The sequence below is a fragment of the Thermobia domestica genome, chromosome 9, assembly GCF_964235325.1.
Source record: "Thermobia domestica chromosome 9, izTheDome1.hap1.1, whole genome shotgun sequence".
NCBI lineage: Eukaryota > Metazoa > Arthropoda > Insecta > Zygentoma > Lepismatidae > Thermobia > Thermobia domestica.
This window is the reverse complement of record NC_137462.1, coordinates 141,797,068-141,816,803: the sequence shown is the minus strand read 5'-3', so window position 1 is coordinate 141,816,803 and position 19,736 is coordinate 141,797,068. Positions and strand designations below refer to the sequence as shown.

General features: G+C 36.1%; 1 protein-coding gene across 10 annotated transcripts in view; it reads left to right on the top strand.

Moving 5' to 3' along the window:
* LOC145695073 (echinoderm microtubule-associated protein-like 2) overlaps positions 1-19,736 on the top strand; it is a 438,352-nt gene that overhangs the window by 399,682 nt on the left and 18,934 nt on the right. For 8 of the 10 annotated variants that reach the window (XM_081771921.1, XM_081771922.1, XM_081771927.1 and 5 more), the window contains 4 exons: positions 5,716-5,817; positions 7,760-7,864; positions 14,723-14,966; positions 18,383-18,540. In XM_081771921.1, the coding sequence (XP_081628047.1) occupies positions 5,716-5,817; positions 7,760-7,864; positions 14,723-14,966; positions 18,383-18,540 (609 nt within the window). The remainder of the gene's footprint in view (positions 1-5,715; positions 5,818-7,759; positions 7,865-14,722; positions 14,967-18,382; positions 18,541-19,736) is intronic. The other 2 variants (XM_081771920.1, XM_081771926.1) reach the window with 1 other exon arrangement.

Here is a 19,736-nt window from a genome sequence, read left to right as displayed (position 1 = left end):
GGGTTCATTTAAACACATTTTAATTAATCTAACTAGCTTTTTCGGTATTCCGAATTCTGTAAGAATGTTGTACAATTTTCCCTCCTATCCGAGTCGTAAGCCTTTTTAAAACCAATAAACAGCTGATGTACTGGCTAATATATCCCCATTTCTTTTCGAGTATTTATCGAATAGTAAATATCTGGTCGATAGTTGATCGATTTCCCTAAATCCACACTGATAATCTCCAATAATTTCATCTGCGTATGGAATCAATGTTGTTAACCCTTCGTAAGTGAGGTGAATTTCTGGAACATCTTTAGTGAGGCTGGTCTCAGAGACCGTTCTTTTCTTTTGTTCTCCTATGAATTCTTTCTCCTTATTAAATCTAAAAATGGTTGCATTATATTACCATCACCTTTATCACTATACAATTATGATCATTTCAATTATTGCCCTAAAAATACTAAGAGGTTCAACTCCGACACATGTCCCGAAAAAAAAAGTAAACAACAAATGACCAACACCCGGAATCTGAGACCGTGCCTCACTAACGAAGGGTTAATAGAATGTTTAGAGAAATGCCTCGATAATTATTACATTCAGTTTTGTCGCCTTTCTTGTGAATTGGAACAGTGATTGATTCTTTCCACTCTTCTTAAATGTATTCCATAGCTTTTTTTTAAAGTTTCGTAATGATATGTTGAATTCCTGTCGTTAAAAATTCAGAAACTTTCAGGACGGGTAAACCGTGATGGTGGTCATTAGTCTAGGAAACCGCACGATCAGATGAACAGTCTATTACGCATATGATCCATTAACAGAAAATTTGGTACTTTCCCGATTCTGAACAAGCTTAAGGAACAGTCAGTGTATTATAGAATTCGGAATTTTACCGATTTTGCAGATTCCAAGCACCTGATAAGTGGTAACATTATTACGTATGTGATCAATGAATGAAAAATTTGTTCGAAATATTCATACAATGTATATGAAAGTTAAAACTTAAAAATTTCAAGATGTACAGAACCACCCTAAACCAAGCTCTTGATGTGCAGCTTTTAAGATTATCATATAAATGTATTTCTCTCATGTTTTATTTTTTGTTTCAAAAAGAGGGTGTGTGATATTTTGAAGTAAAAATACTACATATAATTTTGCTAGTTATTTGTGTATTTAAAAAAAGTACTTACTTTGTGTATAAAAAGTAAAAAAATTATTATATATATATATTGGCTAATCCTTTGGAATTCATAATGTAAATATGTTAAGAATTTTTAAAAAATCTTTTCGAAATTCATGGTTTGTTTTAGAGGTTCTATATTATTACCTACATCAACCACTAATCAAATGAGTTCTTGTGCTGTAGAGAAGCGAAACAAAGTCTGCTTTATCAATTTAAAGCAGAATTCTGAAAAAAGCCCAAAATTTCCCAGGCAAAAAAGCGAAGCAGAAATTTTTTTTTTTTTCTTTTTTCGAGCCCTTGCATCTCTCTAAGCAGACAAGTCCGTGAAAGACCATTAAACTTGCAATTCTTTACCCTTGCGAATCTTCAGTTTGCCTCGGTGACAGTAGCAGGTAACCATCAATGAACCCTTTCGAGAAAGCCTCTTTCCACGCTCGGATCCATTTTATGAAGCGTGTGACAGTACGCTCCTTTGTCTCTGTACATGATGATTCCTAGTTTGCCACAGTTGGAAAGATTAATCCACACCTCATCTAGTATAGTCCTTTGATTTGTCACATTCCGGTTGTACAGACTCCTGGTTTGCCGCAATCGGAAAGATACATCCACACCTCAGCCAGTATGAGTCTTTAGTTTGCCAGATTCCGCTCGTACAGCTTCCGAGGGTTATACTTGGTTCACGTCGGTGGGCATTGGTAAGGTGATAATAACTAGCTTTGAATACCTTTATCTAGATTCAGTTGTTGGTACAAGATGCGGTTAACGGTCCCCAAAGACACATTTAGGCGATTCGACATTTATCTTTGGGTCGCAGGATTCTCTTGTATGGCCATTCTGCATAGTTTCGCCTTCATGTTAGTGGTGGCTTGTGTGAGCGTTCTCGTCCTCTTGATTGGAGAATCGAATGCTGAAGTCACGGAATCCTTATACTTGTCAATCACATCCTTGATTAAAGTCAAGGTAATGTCACAACCCTTGCTCTTCCGTGTTTCCTGATCATTGAAGCAGTAAGCTTTGCATCTTAAGCGATTACGATATAACCCTCTCTAAAGCGACTCAGTTTTGGTGGGATTTTCGTCTTAATGCGAACACACACTCAAGTTTTCAACGTACTCCGAAAGCGGCTCATTTTGAATCGAATTTTTGGCCTAACGAAAAAAAAAAAAATCTCAGCTCACACACTACACTGCTAACAGACGTATCTGACCAAGATCAGGTGAGTTCATTCTACGCGGGAGAGGGAATCTTATTTGGTCAAACATACGGAGAAGACTTCTGTACTTTACAGTGTTATAGAAATATGCATATTTTAAATGTATCCAAGACACACACAGGCGACTTGGCCTATACAGTATTCGTCAAAATTAAGAATTCAAGGGATTTCTTCAGCTTTTTTGTCAGAACAAGTTACATAGTGTGTGAACATGTAAAATAAGTTCGATTCAGAGACTGATCTGCTTCTATCCGAAGAACTTTCAGACGGCGGCACCTGTCAAACCGGGTTTCACAAAGAAACAAAACTGTACTTTCATATGTCTGTCAGCTGTTTTGTAGCAGAGTGAAAGGTGTAGTGGGCAAAATGTCTCCGAAAATGTAATTTTAGGGAAGGGCACGTCAGGGTTGTAACCCATGCAAGCGTTAGCATTTCCCGCATACTAAAACAATATCGGAACAATAGTGTTGTGTGTTTACGCCATAAGGAAAATCAAAGATAGCAACCAGGGCCTAGAGTTGAACGGCATTCACCAGGTTATGGCATATGCTGATGATGTAAATTTAATAGGGGATGATAGGAGAACAGTAGAAATAAATGCAGAGATATTATTAAACGCTTGCAGGGACATGGGTTTAGAAATAAATGCAGAGAAAACTAAATACATGGAAGTGCGTCGGGACCGTAATACGGCAAATTGTGGAGGCGTTAAAATATTAAATAATACTTTTGATAAAGTGGATACTTTCAAATATTTAGGATCAATATTAACAGACGAAAATCATATTCACGAAGAAATTAAATGTCGACTAAAAGCAGGGAATTCGTGTTACTATTCGGTTCAAAATCTCTTGTCGCGAATTCTGTCGAGGAATTTGAAGCTTAAAATATATAAAACGATAATCATGCCTGTTGTTCTGTATGGTTGCGAAACATGGTCGCTTACTCTGAGGGAAGAACATAGACTGAAAGTATTTGAGAACAGGATCCTGAGAAGAATATTCGGACCTAAGAGGAACGAGAATGGGGAATGGCGGAAGCTTCATAACGAGGAACTACATAGTTTATACGGTTTACCCAACATTGTTAGGGTCGTCAAGTCTAGGAGGCTTAGGTGGGCAGGTCATGTAGCTAGAATGGAAGAAAGTAGAAACGCTTTCAAAGTCTTGACTGGTAGACCCATAGGAAAACGACCATTAGGAAGACCTAGGCGCAGATGGGAGGATAATATTAAGATGGATCTCGCAGAGATAGGAATACAAAGTAGAAACTGGATCCAATTAGCTAAGGATAGAAGTCAGTGGAGAGCTTTTGTGAACGCGGCACTGAACCTCCGGGTTCCATAGCAGGGTGTCTACTGGTCATGAAAGTCATGAAAAAGTCATATATTTTGCTTAGTGGTCATGAAAGTCATGAAAAAGTCCTTTATTTACCCAACTGGTCATGAAAATCTGAAATCTCAGAGTATATTTTTATACTTCATACTTTTATACCTCATACTGCATGTACTGAAACAGTTGTATCAGGTCAGTAATTGTGAGAATTTCCCCCACCAGTTAGTGCTGGCTAACTGGTACTTTACTGTCTTCCTAGCTGCTCCTCATTTCATCTTCTAGTCTCTGTAATATAGTAACAACTTTTTACTGTCCAACTTTCTGTTCTGCTATTTCTTTACTTCTAAGAAATGTAAATTGTGTATTTTTGGGCCTTTAGACTTATGCAAATAATATTATTCGTTTGAGTTTGCAGATTTTAAATTTGATGATCTATTTTTTTAAAACGAATTTCTTTCGTAATTTTTGTCTTTGGGCAGTTCTCTGAGTGCTTAATTTTAGACAAATTTCTGCTAGATGGATAATTATACTCAGAATTAAAACTTCAAATACAGTTGATTCACTGGTAAGAGCAGGCCTGTATTTAGGTAAGTGCTATTCTGTGCTCGAGCACAAGGCGGCAGAATTTTAAATTCTTTCTTTAAGATTCACAATAAATGATATTTAAGACTAGCAACCCGCATAGTTCCGATGCACCACTGATGGTAGGGGTTTATTATTACTAATGGTAAATTTTTATCGCCATGGTCATGAAAATTTGAACAAAAAGGTCATGAAAAAGTCATGAATTTACTTTCTGGTATTCCAGTAGACACCCTGCATAGGCCATAGAGTTAGTTAGTTAGTTAGTGTTGTGTGATTGGGTCTCTTGTCAATGTTATAATTGTTATGCACAGCAGCCTCCTCCACAACTATCCCTAAGAAAATCACATCCAAAGAGGACGTCAGTAAAAGTAACAAGACCCGTGCTAAAGATGATTCGGGATGTACATTATAAGAATCTATCACTCACCTCTCTACTCGTCAAAAGAAAAACAATACCTGGCTCGAGATTCTTTTGTCACGTATTATTAGACAGTCCTACCCCTGTGCGAGAGTCCCGGGTTTCGATTCACGGGGGGAGGTGTTTCGGATTCCACGTTAAGCTATCAGTCGCCATCTAAATTCAAAACAAACCAGTTCTTGGTGTGTGATATTGTTACTATCTTTTGATAAGTAATTATCACATACAAAATCTAAAGCAAGCGAAAATTAGTCACAAATTGTGTTCAATGATTAACGGTAAATTAAACTAAGGTAGGGGAGCCCTGCTTAAGTCAACTGACAATTTTTGCTTCAGTTCTACCCATAAAATCTTAGCATATTCATCATGCAGTATCTTCCTGAGAGCGATATAAATTGAATTTGACATGCTGAGGCTTCCAAGCCATAAGTAATTGGTTATTCTTCGTGCTCTTTACAGTGAGCATTGATTAATTGTGCGTTAAACTTTTGAGAATCCTTTAAAAACTGTGGGAGTACGGCATTTTTGATTATTCATAGAAAAGAACAACTATTTAATAAATGAACACTTAGGTAAACTATATTCTATGAAATTTTCTGAAAATGTATTTTCACTAACATATCAATTTCACAGTAATACGCACAAAGGCTTAGTACAAAATTTTCTTTTTGTAGTGTAATTATCCAAAATGTAAATAATATAAATATTTTTAATCTCATCTCGACAGAAAATTATTTTTCCTCTATTTGTTTCAAATAAATATGTAAGATATATATATTATATACATTGATGAAAATATATTCGCAGTTTTCTAACTTATTTTAGCAATTTTTGAAAATAGTGTAGCATGTTATATATATATATTTTTTAGAAACAAATTTCTATTTTTTTTAATATTGTGTTCATACTTTTTTCTGTATAGTATGTTTTCATACTTGTAGTTTTTAAAAACAAAGTTCTCTTTGTGTCAAAATTTATCGAAGTTTTATTTTGCTTTCAGCCTCATATTAGAATATGGAATTCAGTGAGTCTACATACACTCCATGTTATTGGAATTGGAGAATTCGAAAGATCCATATGCTGCATTTCATTTTCACGCGCTGTAAGTCTGTTTGTCATTTACATTTATATACACTATGTAATCAAAAGTATCCGGACACCCCCAAAACATACGTTTTTCATATTAGGTGCATTGTGCTGCCATCTACTGCCAAGTACTCATTATCAGCGACCTCAGTAGTCATTAGACATCGTGAGAAAGCAGAATGGGGCGCTCCGTGAAACTCAGACTTCGAACGTGGTCAGGTGACTGGGTGTCAGAAGTCTGTACGTGAGATTTCCACACTCCTAAACATCCCTAGATCTACTGTGTCTAATGTGATAGTGAAGTGGAAACGTGAAGGGACACGTACAGCACAAAAGCGTACAGGCCGACCTCGTTTGTTGACTGACACGAGACCGCCAACAATTAAAGAGGGTCGTAAAGTGTAATAGGCAGACATCTATTCAGACCATCACACAGGAATTCCAGACTGCATCAGGATCCATTCCAAGTACTATGACAATTAGGCGTGAGGTGAGAAAACTTGGATTTCATGGTCGAGCGGCTGCTCATAAGCCATACATCACGCAGTTAAATGCCAAACGACGCCTCGCTTGGTGTAAGGAGCATAAACATTGGACGATTGAACAGTGGAAAGACGTTGTGTGGAGTGACGAATCACGGTACACAATGTGGCGATCCGATGGCAGGGTGTGGGTATGGCGAATGCCCGGTGAACGTCATATGTCAGCGTGTGTAGTGCCAACAGTAAAATTCGGAGATGGTGGTGTTATAGTGTGGTCGTGTTTTTCTTGGAGGGGCTTGCACCCCTTGTTGTTTTGCGTGGCACTTTTACAGTGCAGGCCTACATTGATGTTTTAAGCACCTTCTTGCTTCCCAGTGTTGAAGAGCAATTCAGGGATGGCGATTGCATCTTTCAATACGATCAAGCACCTGTTCATACTGCACGGCCTGTGGCGGAGTGGTTACACGACCATAACATCCCTGTAATGGACTGGCTTACACAGAGTCCTGACTTGAATCCTATAGAACACCTTTGGGATGTTTTGGATCGCCGACTTCGTGCCAGGCCTCACCGACCTACATCGATACCTCTCCTCAGTTCAGTACTCCTTGAAAAATGGGCTGCCATTCCCCAAGAAATCTTCCAGCACCGATTGAAAGTATGCCCGCGAGAGTGGAAACTGTCATCAAGGCTAAGGGTGGGCCAACACTATATTGAATTCCAGCAGTACCGATGGAGGGCGCCACGAACTTAAATCATTTTCAGCCAGATGTCCGGATACTTTTGATCACTATATATATATATATATATATATATATATATATATATATATATATATATATATATATATATATATATAAATAATATAATATAATATAAAAGACCGCGTTGAAATGCCCTACCTAATTGTGCTTCTGATATTATTTTCGCCTCCGTTTGGCATTCACTTACAATTAGTTTAAAAGATTTTTGTTAAATGTACTGCTGCCACGAATATTTATTTTATTTAGTTAACTTAGTTTTGTTTTAATATAATGTGGAATATGTAAATTTATGTTGAGCTTAATTGTCACTTTCGGAACGTTAACAATTTCATTATCAATCCTATTTGATAATGCTCGACTGCTTGTGTTAGTGTTTTAATTTTTCTGCCAATATTGTGTTTGCAGACGATATTTTTTTTAATGCTTACACTGATTTCATTAGTTGCCCAACTGAATTGGCATCAGTGAAAAAATTTCTCAAAATCAGGAGCAATATACCTAATCAAAATTATTCCTAAGCGTATAGACCAACATCACTAAATTGTGTAATAATATATTCTTTGCAGAATTTCTTTAATATGCATGTAAAATGAGTTAAGCTTTGTTTTAAAATATGAATTTCTCAATTAGTGTTTTAACTAATGTAAAGAACTGATATTTCTAACTTCATAAATATTCTTGACATATTTTTCGGTGTGTATTTGTATCGCAGGATGGAGGCTCTCTTTTGTGCGCTGTTGATGAAGCTCCTGATCATAACATTTCCATTTGGGATTGGCAGAAGGGAGAAAGAGGACAGAAGATAACGGAAACAAAAGTATGGAGTTAAATAACAATTAATTAGTGTAAACTTGGTTTGTTTAAAAAAATAGTCAAATTTCTTTATAATCATATTTTTTTTATAACCTATAGTGTTATGAAGCATAACACATTGATCATAATATTGTAGTATTTGAATTGTTTCACATAAATTTGATTGAATACCTAATAAATAAGTGAATAAAATAATCAAAGAATTCACAAAAACTTACACAAAATATATTTCTTTACAACATTAATTTTTAACATCAATTAGCTTCAAAATTATACATTTGTTCTTGTTGAATTAATGGTACTGTAGAATTTTTTTAGTTAATTCTTTTGTTATAAGAAAATAGTGTAATTTATCAATACTTAGACATGCTTTTCAAAAAGTTGAAAATAATGTACCGAGTGCTCTTGCAATTAATGCCTGCATTTTGTTTTCTTTGTTGAACATCGCACTCTGAAATATTCTGTACATACATGTATATTTAGTGAGAATTACATTAAGGGGGTGTCTACCCATCATCAGAGGCTTCAGAATCTCCATAAGGTAACATGTAAAATTTAATTCGTAAATATCTTACAAAATACTGCACTTAGAAACTTGCAATTTTCTATACGGATACCAAAGAGCAATACAAAGGAGGTGGTTATCTCAATTTTAAACTTAATGACTTAGATTAATTGTAATAATTACTTCCGTAATTAGGTAATCACTATTGCAGGTAAAGGATCAAAAGACCACTTTCATACTTCACAAATTACTACAGGTGAAATTCTTTGAAGAACACATGCTGGGGAAGGATGCATTGTGGCAATTTGAACAACGAAACTCATGTCTATCCCTCCATTTTCATAATCATTTACGCCTTGAGCAGTTTCCCTTACCACTCCCCGCCCCAGACGGCAACTACCTGAATTTGCCTTTTCGATGGAAACTGGAGTGACTCAAGTGTCAACAAAATACTTGGTAGAACAAAGATAATGATCTTTGAAACCTCAGTATTGAACATATGTTTCCGATTGCTTTTCTACATCTTTTTCTTTTCTTGAAACGGATGGATTCTTCTTCCAAGCAGTAGCTTTCACCTCTCTGCCACTCAAAACTATACAACGAAGAAAAGTCTAAATGTTTCTTATTTACCTATCTTTTGTTTTCTGGAAGGATAGGTTTCATTTCATTTTATATTATTTATCATAGAAAACAGACAGTGCGACGCTTTTGTGGTTAGAATGGATTAATTGTATGCAGGGGTGGCAAAAACCAAGTTTTCCTTGTTTGGTTTTTGAATAACTAGAATTTGGTTTACCTACTCCTTTATATATTTACCATACCCGTGTGTGCACGTGTGTGAAAAAAAAAGAAATAAAAAGTAAAAGGAAAAACTAAAGAACTGCTTGATGGATCGTCATCAAATTTGGTCAAAATATAGTCAAGAGTAAGGAATTTTATTTGTCATTAAAACCACCTACCCAAACCGGAAGTGATTTAAATAAACCTTTTCTGGTTTGACCTTTGATCACCATAGATCGAAAACGGCAATATGTAGTGAGATCCGGTTTTCTGCTTCGTAAGAATATATTTAATCTCTATTATTAACTCTACTACAACCTACAATGGTTCAAATCAACTATAATTTCTGCTTTCAATAAGTATTGATCTACACCCTCCATTCCAAAAGAAACCGAACTTTTGAAAACAAATAGTACCACTAGTGCCATCTGTTGTAATATTTTACCGGTAGATGGCGTAGTCCCTCATTGACAACTGGTATAAATGTCATGACATTTGGATGCACGGCAACAAAGTTATTGCGTTTCAACTGTCAGTGTGTTGTGTACATCGGTCGGAAAATGAGTTTCAAACAACGAGCTGCAATTGAGTTTTGTGTTAAACTGGGTAAAACTTTTAGTGAAACGCACCAAATGCTACAAAATGCATGTGGTGATGAGTGTCTATCCCGTACGCAAGTTTACGAGTGGTTCAGGCGATTCAAATCGGGTAGACAGACGCTGGATGATGACGAAAGATCAGGCCGTCCCAGAACCGGATTATCGGAAGAAAACATCGAAAAAGTGCGTGAATTCATCAAACATAACAAAAAATCGTCGGTGAAAGTTATTGAAATGGAATTAGGCATTCCTCAAACAACCGCATACCGCATTTCGACCGAAGTTTTGGGCCTTAAGAAGGTTAATTCGCGGTTTGTACCACACAAACTCACCGAAGACCAAAAAGTTGATCGAATTGCGCATTGCAAAGACATCGTTAAAAGTGCTCGGCAGGATCGAAACTTCTTGAAATCGATTGTAACTGGTGACGAGACGTGGTGTTTTGAATATGAGCCCGAAACAAAGCGGCAAAGTGCTGAATGGAGAGCGCCGGATGAAGGAACACCCAAAAAAGTCGCTTGGTGAAGTCAAAAGTTAAGGTGATGCTGATTTGTTTTTACGATTCAAAAGGAATTATCCACAAAGAATTTGTTCAGCCCGGCCAGACAGTCACTGGAGAGTTTTACTTGGGCGTCATGAAGCGTTTGCTGGCAAGAATTCGTCGTATTCGGCCCGAATATCGCGAAATCGGCAGTTGGACTCTTTTGGACGATAATGCACCATCACATCGTTCGCGACTTGTAACTGAATTTTTGATCAAAAATCACATTATTCGGTTGCATCATCCGCCCTATTCACCAGATCTCGCTCCGTGCGATTTCTATCTGTTCCCGAAACTGCATTTGGCGATGAAAGGAAAGTGGCACGCATCGATTGATGCCATTGAGAAGGCGACGACCGCCGTCCTAAAGAGCATTCCAATAAAGGACATGGAGAAGTCGTTTGACAACTTGTTGGAGCGTGCAAATATGTGTATCGATGCAGAAGGGGAATACATTGATTAATAAAAATGATTTGTTCCAAAATGTACATTGCTTTTTTGTTTTTTTAAAACGTTCGGTTTCTTTTGGAATGGAGGGTGTATATATAGCAAAAACGGTCAAAAATAGATGAAAACTGTTTCTTCCAATCGAGCAGCTCTCAAGCGTCTCAGGTGTACCTTTCATCTCCTCTTGTGATCTTCAATTGAAAGCTCGGTTTCAATAGTGATCTCCATAGAACAGGAATGAAGCGGGTTTTTGCTTTCTATTCAGCTTTCTAAAAATAACTACTATATTCTGTCTTCCAAAAGATGTGGAAATCAACTACTTCCGATTTTAACTTTGATGGCTATAGAATAAAAACTGTAATAGATAAGAAGCGGTTTTCTGCGATTAATTAGGCGTTCCAAGAATATATTTCGTCTCTAGTCTAATCTCTCTACTAAAACCGGAAGTGGTAGAAATCTACTACTATTTCCAGTTTCAATATTAATTGTGTAAATATCGTACCACAGATACCAAACTCTTTTGCGTGATGTACACGTGGCACTGCTACTTGTTTTTGAATCATTTTCTTTATCTTTTGGATAATCGAGGCCTCTATTTTTTAAATAATAAAATAAGTCAAACTCGAGGTCATATGTAAACTAGTTTTACAAATGATTTACCAGTAGGGCACAAATTATTTACTAGTCTGACCATTCATTACTGTTCAAGATTGAATAAACCAAACCGAGTAGCGTGTCTGAACAAAGGAGTGAGTTAGGGAAGCTAACACATAAGATTATTTGCATGAATAAAACCTACTTTAGATTTGTAATAAGGGATAAGAAATCTTAAACATCTGAGAGGTTATTTGGTTCACACAGTTACAGTTAAGAAATTGATAAGTGAATAAGATAGATTGGGATAGAGCCTAAGTCAGGATAAAGCGGGAAGTATAAAACACATTTTTGTAATGAAAGTCTTGATTCTGAGCGAAAACAGCTAGTTGACCTTTGACCTCGAGTTAGACCGGTTTGCGGTCACTTCTTAAGATTGAGACCGAGATCAGTTGAATTAGCACCCTCAAGTTGCAGTTATTCATCTTTTTGTTTTTAAAAAAAGAAGGGGCCATGGCTACAAAACTTTTAATTTATTTAGATTACATATGGATAGAAATAAGTTTTTTCTAGCCCGTTCTTATGTAACAGGGGGGTCATGAAGGACGGGACCTACAGTTTAAAGTGGGTTACAAACCATTACTCGGTTTGAATCGGAGAGAAATTGTCCTCTAGCTGGGCTCAAACCTGGGACCCCTGCCTGATTACAAAAGTGACAGTTCTACAGACTCATCCACGGAGAACACCTGATAAAGATATATTGTACTGATCTTGCATGTACTGTACTTGTGAATATTTCAATAGGAAAATAATTTTGGATCACCAGTCGAGCTAAAACTCGACTCGACTCGAAACTCGAGTCAAGTTTAAAGTCGAGTCAAAGATAATTTTCTCGAGTGGAGTTCCGAGAGTCAATGGCTTGAGCCATCTCGGTTGAGACGAGCCGTCGACGGGCACAATTAAGCTTTTGGCCCGAGCTTGCTCGGTTGGGATGAGCTACCGACTCGGCTCAGATGAGTCAGCAACTCAGCTGAGATGAGCCATCGGCTCGAGCCAGCTCCGTTGAAACGAGTTTATCGCCTCGGTTCGACTCGGCTCAACTGAGCCGATTGCTCGAGTTGGCTCGGTTGACTTCTCGGTTCGGCTCGATAGTGAATGAGCTATGAACCAAGCTGCTCGAGCCACTGACAACCCTAGACCCGAACCGAGCAATTTTGAACATGTTTGACCGGCTCCCTATAACTTTTAACAATTTTTGGCTCGAGCCTGAATATTTGCTTCTCCGGAGCTCAAACCCAGATCCTCGTGAACAATGGCCTTGCCTCCTGAAGACTTCTCGACGACCGAGATCGGAAGTCAACTAGTTTTTAGTATACAGGTACACCCCGCCTACTTTCTTGGTTATACATGATGTTATAATAATAATAATAATAATAATAATAATAATAATAATAATATAAGTAGTAGTAGTAGTAGTAGTATCATTGACCTATTATCTATGTTGGATACTTAAAAATAGTAATTGAAACTACACACGACTCGACTCGACTCGACTCGAAACTCGACCTGAATTCGAGTCGAGTTGGAGGAATTTTTTCGAGCCAAGAACTCGAGCCGAGCTCAAAAATGTCTGCTTCGAGTCGAGTCGAGTTTCAAAGAAAACTCACTCGTATCCATCCCTACAGTGAAATAGATATGAAGTTCGTGACCCGAGGTCTCGCTATGTATGTTCACAGGGTGTTCGAAAACGACATCAAATTACTTAAGGAAATTAATCCTTACACGAGAACATAAAATGAAAGTTACGGGTCACTGTACTAAAAACATTCTCGCTTAAATTTCTTAGGTTAAATCATATTATGTTGCTGTCAAATACAACAAAACTTTAGGGCGTTTTCGGAAAACTCCAAACTATTGCTCGAGTTGTTGCTTTCTTGTACCGTTACAACCAATTTTCTGTGGACAATATATCTGAAATAACGCAACTGTGCACCAAAGTTGGTCTATAGGCTATTTCATGTTTTCGTCCGAGGATTCACATCCCGAAGTTATTTCCTGACACCATGTGTATATATTATATTTGCTTATTTTCGAGTAACAAGATCTAGAAATGTTCGAGGTCCTAGTTCCACTTATATTTATTACCATAATGAAAACTTTAAAAAATCGTTCACGTAGTCTAAATTATAGTGACATTACTATGTCAGTTCTTCATTAGCTTGGTTGGTTTGGTGGGTTTAGAGTTTAGTGTCCCTTTCTGTACCGATGTTATAAGAGACGTGAGCCTTCAGTGGAATCTGAGTCCTTAGTGATTTGTTGATATTTCAAGGCTCTTCCGCCGGGTATCGAACCCGAGATCTGTGATCCAAAGGTGCGCGAGCTAGCCACTAGACAGACGAACGGGAAGGGTTATTGTATTTTTTAGAATGTTACTTATGCATGTTTATTCACGGGAAAGTTGGTTCATCGGGTTCAATCCATCGTTTCAATCTGTTGAATTTAGCTTGAAGTAAAGTTGATTTTTTTTATTACATCCAGAAAAATATGTGTTGAATTGCTAATGTTGCCAGAAAGTAGAAGTAACTACCTGTCACGAATTTAAAATCCCAGTTACTAGAGGGAATTCTGTAGTTTGTATCCATGCAAACGTCTCATACAAACTTAGTGCTGCAAAGGAAAGCTAAATTTCAACCATGATCTGTATCAAATTGTTGATTCTCCTCTTCAAAGTATATACTGTCCCCTATTTTCTACTGTTGAGGCAGTGTTATTACAAAGAGTTGGAACGTACTAATATGAAATTAGTGGTTAGCAATAATTATCTAACTAGAGTTACTAGTAATGAAGAAATTGGCGTTCTCTACCTGATCTTTGCTTTCGCAGTATACATCATACAGCATGAAATCGCAAGAAGCAAATATTTCAAATTGTCTTTGAAGCAAATATTCTTTCTTTGTAACATTTACAGAAAATCTATCCGCTCTGCAGAAACGGAGGAAAGAAATGGGATGAGGGTGGCACCCCGCGGCGTTCTACCACACCCATTGGAAAAGGACTTAAGAGGGGGGAGGGAAATACCTGCCTGTCAGCAGGACATCTGTTCGCGAAGATCACATTGGAACACACAACCTTCAATATACAGTCCATTACAATGTTACTTTAAAAAGTTCATTACTCTTGATCTACGTCATTAAGCGTGAAATTGAAACAATCATTTCATTTCTATTGCTTTTCTGTATACATATGAAAAATTTTAAGTTGTTACCTACCATATTTCGTTAGATATTCATGAAGTAAAGTTTACATGTTATCTTATGGGGACTGAGAAACCAGTGGCAAAAGGTATAATATCCCCTTAAGTAACTTTCTAATAATGTGTATTATTATTTCTTCTAGTGTTCAGCAGATACGGTTGTTGCAGCTGAGTTTCATCCTTTAGACAGACAGACCATCGTGACATGTGGAAAGGGTCACATCAATTTCTGGACTCTGGAAGGAGGAACCCTGAGCAAGCGATTGGGCATTTTTGAGAATCGTGACAAGCCAAAGTATGTAACGTGCATTGCCTTCTCACAGACAGGCGACGTAATTTCTGGCGACTCAAACGGAAATATCATTGTATGGGGAAGAGGTGAGGATGGTCAGTGTCAGTTTCCGTGGGTATAGTATAAATCCATGTGTTTTGAAACTGCACTAACAGTGTAATCCTGCTGCTTGCATGACGCTTGGTTTGTATACCTATTTTTTTAACGTGTGCGCATTAAAAAGTCCTGATTAGAAGTAAATGTTTCCAAATTTTAGTGTTAATTTACAGGATGTTTTGAATGGTTTTATACATTAACTTTATAAAGCTTGCAATGCTCGTCGTCGGTATTGTTGGTCCCTGGGTTGATTCCCGATCATGGTGGCTCAAGATTTCCTGCGTTTACACATTGTATTACAAGTGGGAAGCTACTTAAATACAGAAGTAAACAAGCTGAGAAAAAGAAGGAAATGTGGACTGTTGATTGATTTTGATTTAGAGTTAACACCTCTTCAGCACCGAGGTTAAATCAGACGTGAATCTACAGCTTAACGTGGGATCCGAACTACATGAACTCTTACTGGGAATTAAACCCAGTCTGCCGCATAGAAGATGCGTACACTAACAATGTAGTTACAAGGAAGCTCTAGGAAAATATGGAGTTGGAAGTCAATGCGCTAACAAATCATTATTTAGACGTACGCCATGGTCGGTCAATCTTTAGAGCTAACAGATTTATATTATATATTTATTTCATACTCGCTGTGCTTTGAGAAGTGATGCTGAGGAAGTCCTATCGTCGAAATATTTTAGTTTTGGAAAAAGTTTCTGCCAAAACAAAATCTTGTTTCTGTATTTTAGTAAATATTCTTCGAGGGCAGCGTGAGTACTTTTAAAAGCTCCGAGTTACTCTAGGTATGCGTACCGTATGTCCAGAACTTCAGATCCACCGCTATAAGATATATTAAATATGATATACTTATGATGATATATCAACATACCAATTTGCTTATGAAAAGCCAATTGCTTTTCCTTTAAATTTTACATTACAGCCACTTGCAATTTATCTTCAAAACATCCTGTAATAAAAATTTATTTAAAGAAAAAAATTTTTTTCTGTGTACACTTTTTGTCACCATAGACTTGGTAGTTATCCTTGCTTCATCGCTTTGTGCTCTTCTAACTGATCTATTATTTACTTCACCATATTCGTATAGGCACTATAACATGTTGAGACGATATATACAAAATATCCTGTCTTTCACAAAGGCTTATATTCTCTTCGCAGCGTCTCCTTTCTTTCTACTTTTTTCCAATATTTGTTGTAATTTATCAAAAGTAGCACAGCAAAACTTGTTTATGCTGGCCACTCGTAATTGGACTTCAAAACTATGAAACCACAAAGATGTGATTTACATGCTAGTACAACTCCGAAAGTTGGCTCTTGTGTGAGTTGGATATTTTCTGGGGGTTATTAGTTCTCATTTTATATATATATATAGGCGCGGATCCAAGAGGGACTATAGGAGCTATAGCCCCTCCCCCTTTGACGCTCAGGTATACACTGGATAAAAGGGACTTCAATTCTGCTTTACACTGGATAAAGCTGCAAACTATGGTTTAGCCCCTCCCTTGATAATATCCTAGATCCCTAGATCCGCCACTATATATATATATAATATAAAATACAGTAACGAATTCATTTAGTAGGGACCGGTGTAAACTGTGGATGAAGGTGTATAGAAAGGATTGCAAACATTGGAATATATGGAACTTATTTAAAGAAATTAATATATATATAAATAAATAAAATTTCGCTAATCTTGGAGGAATAACATAACTATACAGGGTAATGCGCTGCAATATTTTTTGATGTAATTACGTAGTCAGTTTTGTGAAGTAATTACGTTTCTTTTTCGAGTTTGAAGTGGAGAGAAAGAGTACGAAATTTTGTTTGAAAGGGGAAAAAAATTCCCAGAATTTTCTGAGGGTTAATTTCCAAGAACTAGGTATTTTGATTGGGAGCTGTGTGTCATAGGATCAGTACATCGATAAATATGTACCATGGAATTCTTGTTGTTCCGAAGGATTTAAAGGCAGCTCAGATTTCGTGAAAGTATGCATTTTGTTTCTCTAGCTGCAGGGTCAAATCGAATATCTTTGTATGATTTTGACTTTTGAGATAGCTGTTTGCATGGAAGACTACTCAGATACTACAATTTGTACAGCAAAGTGGCCTTATAAAATCATATTCCACTTTTCTAAATTTAAAATAAATAAGATTTTATCTGAGGAAAACAGAATACGTAGAAAATATTTGAAAGTGAAATTACATTTGTGCATAGGCATAAAATGTCTGGATTGCGATGAATTATTCTGGACTTGTTTGTAACTCGTATTTTAAGTAATTATAACGCCTTATTTTATTCCGTGGGATAATGTTACGGGAACTTAAGTTTTGTGGTGAAGTAACAATTTAGTTCAGAGATAACTGACCGAAACTCTCCTTTACTCTTATATAATAAATACATTGAACTTCATTAGATGCAGAAGTACTTATTCTAAAATATTCAGAAACGAACTAACAAATATTCATTTTCTCTTAGTGATAACTTTGCTGAAATATATATTTTGAGGTATGAAGCTTACGCACAAAATTAGCAAAATCTTAATATTACATTTAAATATAATTTCATATTTTACTTAAGTACACTAATAACCGCACACTGAGTGGATTTTCATTTAACTATAGTTTGTACTTGTAGTTTTTAATTTGTAGTTAACTTTGCTATTTGTAACACTTGTTATAGCCATTGTTGTGCATTAATGACGTAATTTTGCCGAATTGTATTCTCCACTATCGACGCACATAATTTACTGATTTGCACTTTATGTTATTACTTTTATCTTGAAAGGTATTAATTAATTAATTTATTTATTTATTCACGTACCTATTAGAAAAATTAAATACAGTATCAGTACAATTAGGATCAGAATATCAATGCAAATTCCATACAGTATTTGATAATATGTTTTCGCAAATTATTTCAAATAAATTATGTTCTTAATAAGTAATATTGTTTTTTCAATTGGAAACCTACAAGTGTTTGTTTATGGTCTAAAATTGCATATTTTACTGTATACTGAAGAACCTTGAAAGTTAATAATAAGATATTCTGTTGCTGGAAGTTTTATATCACAACCTTATTTTAAAAAGAAATTGAGTATCAAATGTTGTGACTTTTATTTTATCGAGACTTGTCATTCTAGAATGTTTTCAAAGCAGTGAAAACGCAGAATAAATTTATAAAACAAAACTAACTGCATTACGTTGAAACTAATAGCTTTTTAAAGTTTTATTTCGAAAGGTTAATAGATTGTGAAATTTGTTACTAACCTATATTTTTGTTTGAAAAAATAATATACATTAAATTTACAATTAGTAATATTACATTAAATTAAATCTAGAATTTGTAATATTCTAGTTGATAATGACAAATCAGATCGCAAAATAATCTTTTCCTATTTTGCAGGCACAAACACAGTAGCGAAATTTCTCCGAGGAGTTCATGAAGGACCCATCTTTTCTATTTGCGTGCAAAAAGAAGGCAGTATAATAACTGGAGGAGGAAAGGATGGAAGACTTGTTCAATTTGACTCTCAGTTTAACAAAACAGGTTATGAAGCAGAGGTGTGTGAAATATATGTATATAGAAAATATTTATTACATTAATTACGTACAACAAATATCCCAGCGTCAATTTGATTATAATTTACATTCGTATGGACAGTGCGAAGCTTGTAGTTTTCGTCATGTAGAGATAAATAAAAATTGTCTATAGATTCAGTAGGCTTTGTACGAACTTGTCCTAGAGATTCTCAGCCTACGAATTATTCCATGTCTGATCCCATGATAATTCTTAAGCACATTTGAGCGGGCAGTTCTTCCTACACACAAAGATCTCCGAAATTTACCTGTAAAACCTTCATGTATATCATAGTACAAGCAAACTGAGTAAATTACCTTGATCTACTTAGTTGTTTGAAAAAGGTTGATTATGATGTTTTATTTCAGGAACATAATATGATTGAATTCCCTGTTAGAGGAAATTTCTGCTGCTAAAATTCACAATAGATTTAAGCGTGCGTATGAAAATGCGTATTGGTGTTAACAGTATTAGAAGGGTAAAACTTTCTAAAGATGGAAACAAGAGATCAAAGATCAGCCTTGGAGCAGTCTCGTATAAACTGCTCATTGTGGATAGAATTGCTCCAAACACTTGCTATAAGACAGTCCAGTACAGGACATAAAGTATCCAATTACGATATTTTGAAGCATTCTTGTTGTGACATATACAAATATATTATTCATTGGTACTAATTCAATATGGTTGACTCGGGATGATATGAGGCAGAAGTATTGATCACAATGCAATTAAGTGGATCAGCTTTTTTTTTTTTTTAATTATTTCCATGAAATGGATGAATCAGTTATTTTTCTCGTGCAAGAAAATGATTTACTTAGACCTTGATTTGAAAAAGAAAAAAGAAAACTGCCTCGCTAGAACAAGGAGTTTCTTAAACGGGTTTCTAGTGCGAGAATGATTTAGTTAGGTCTCAACTTTGGTAAGAGATTAGTACTAACTGTGGGTGGAGGGAAGTCCGGAAACCTAGATAATCTGAACTTGCATGAGCGGATGTTCAAGCTAGTAACCAAGATGTTATAATGTTCCAGATATTTTAGAATGTGCTAAGAAGGGGTATTTCAACTAAGATATCTGGAATATTTTTTGTATCTGAGAATACTAATTCAGTATGTTTGAATCTGAGAATGGGGGTGGACAATAAACTGCAGTAATTTCAGATAGTTATGAATTTTGTACAACA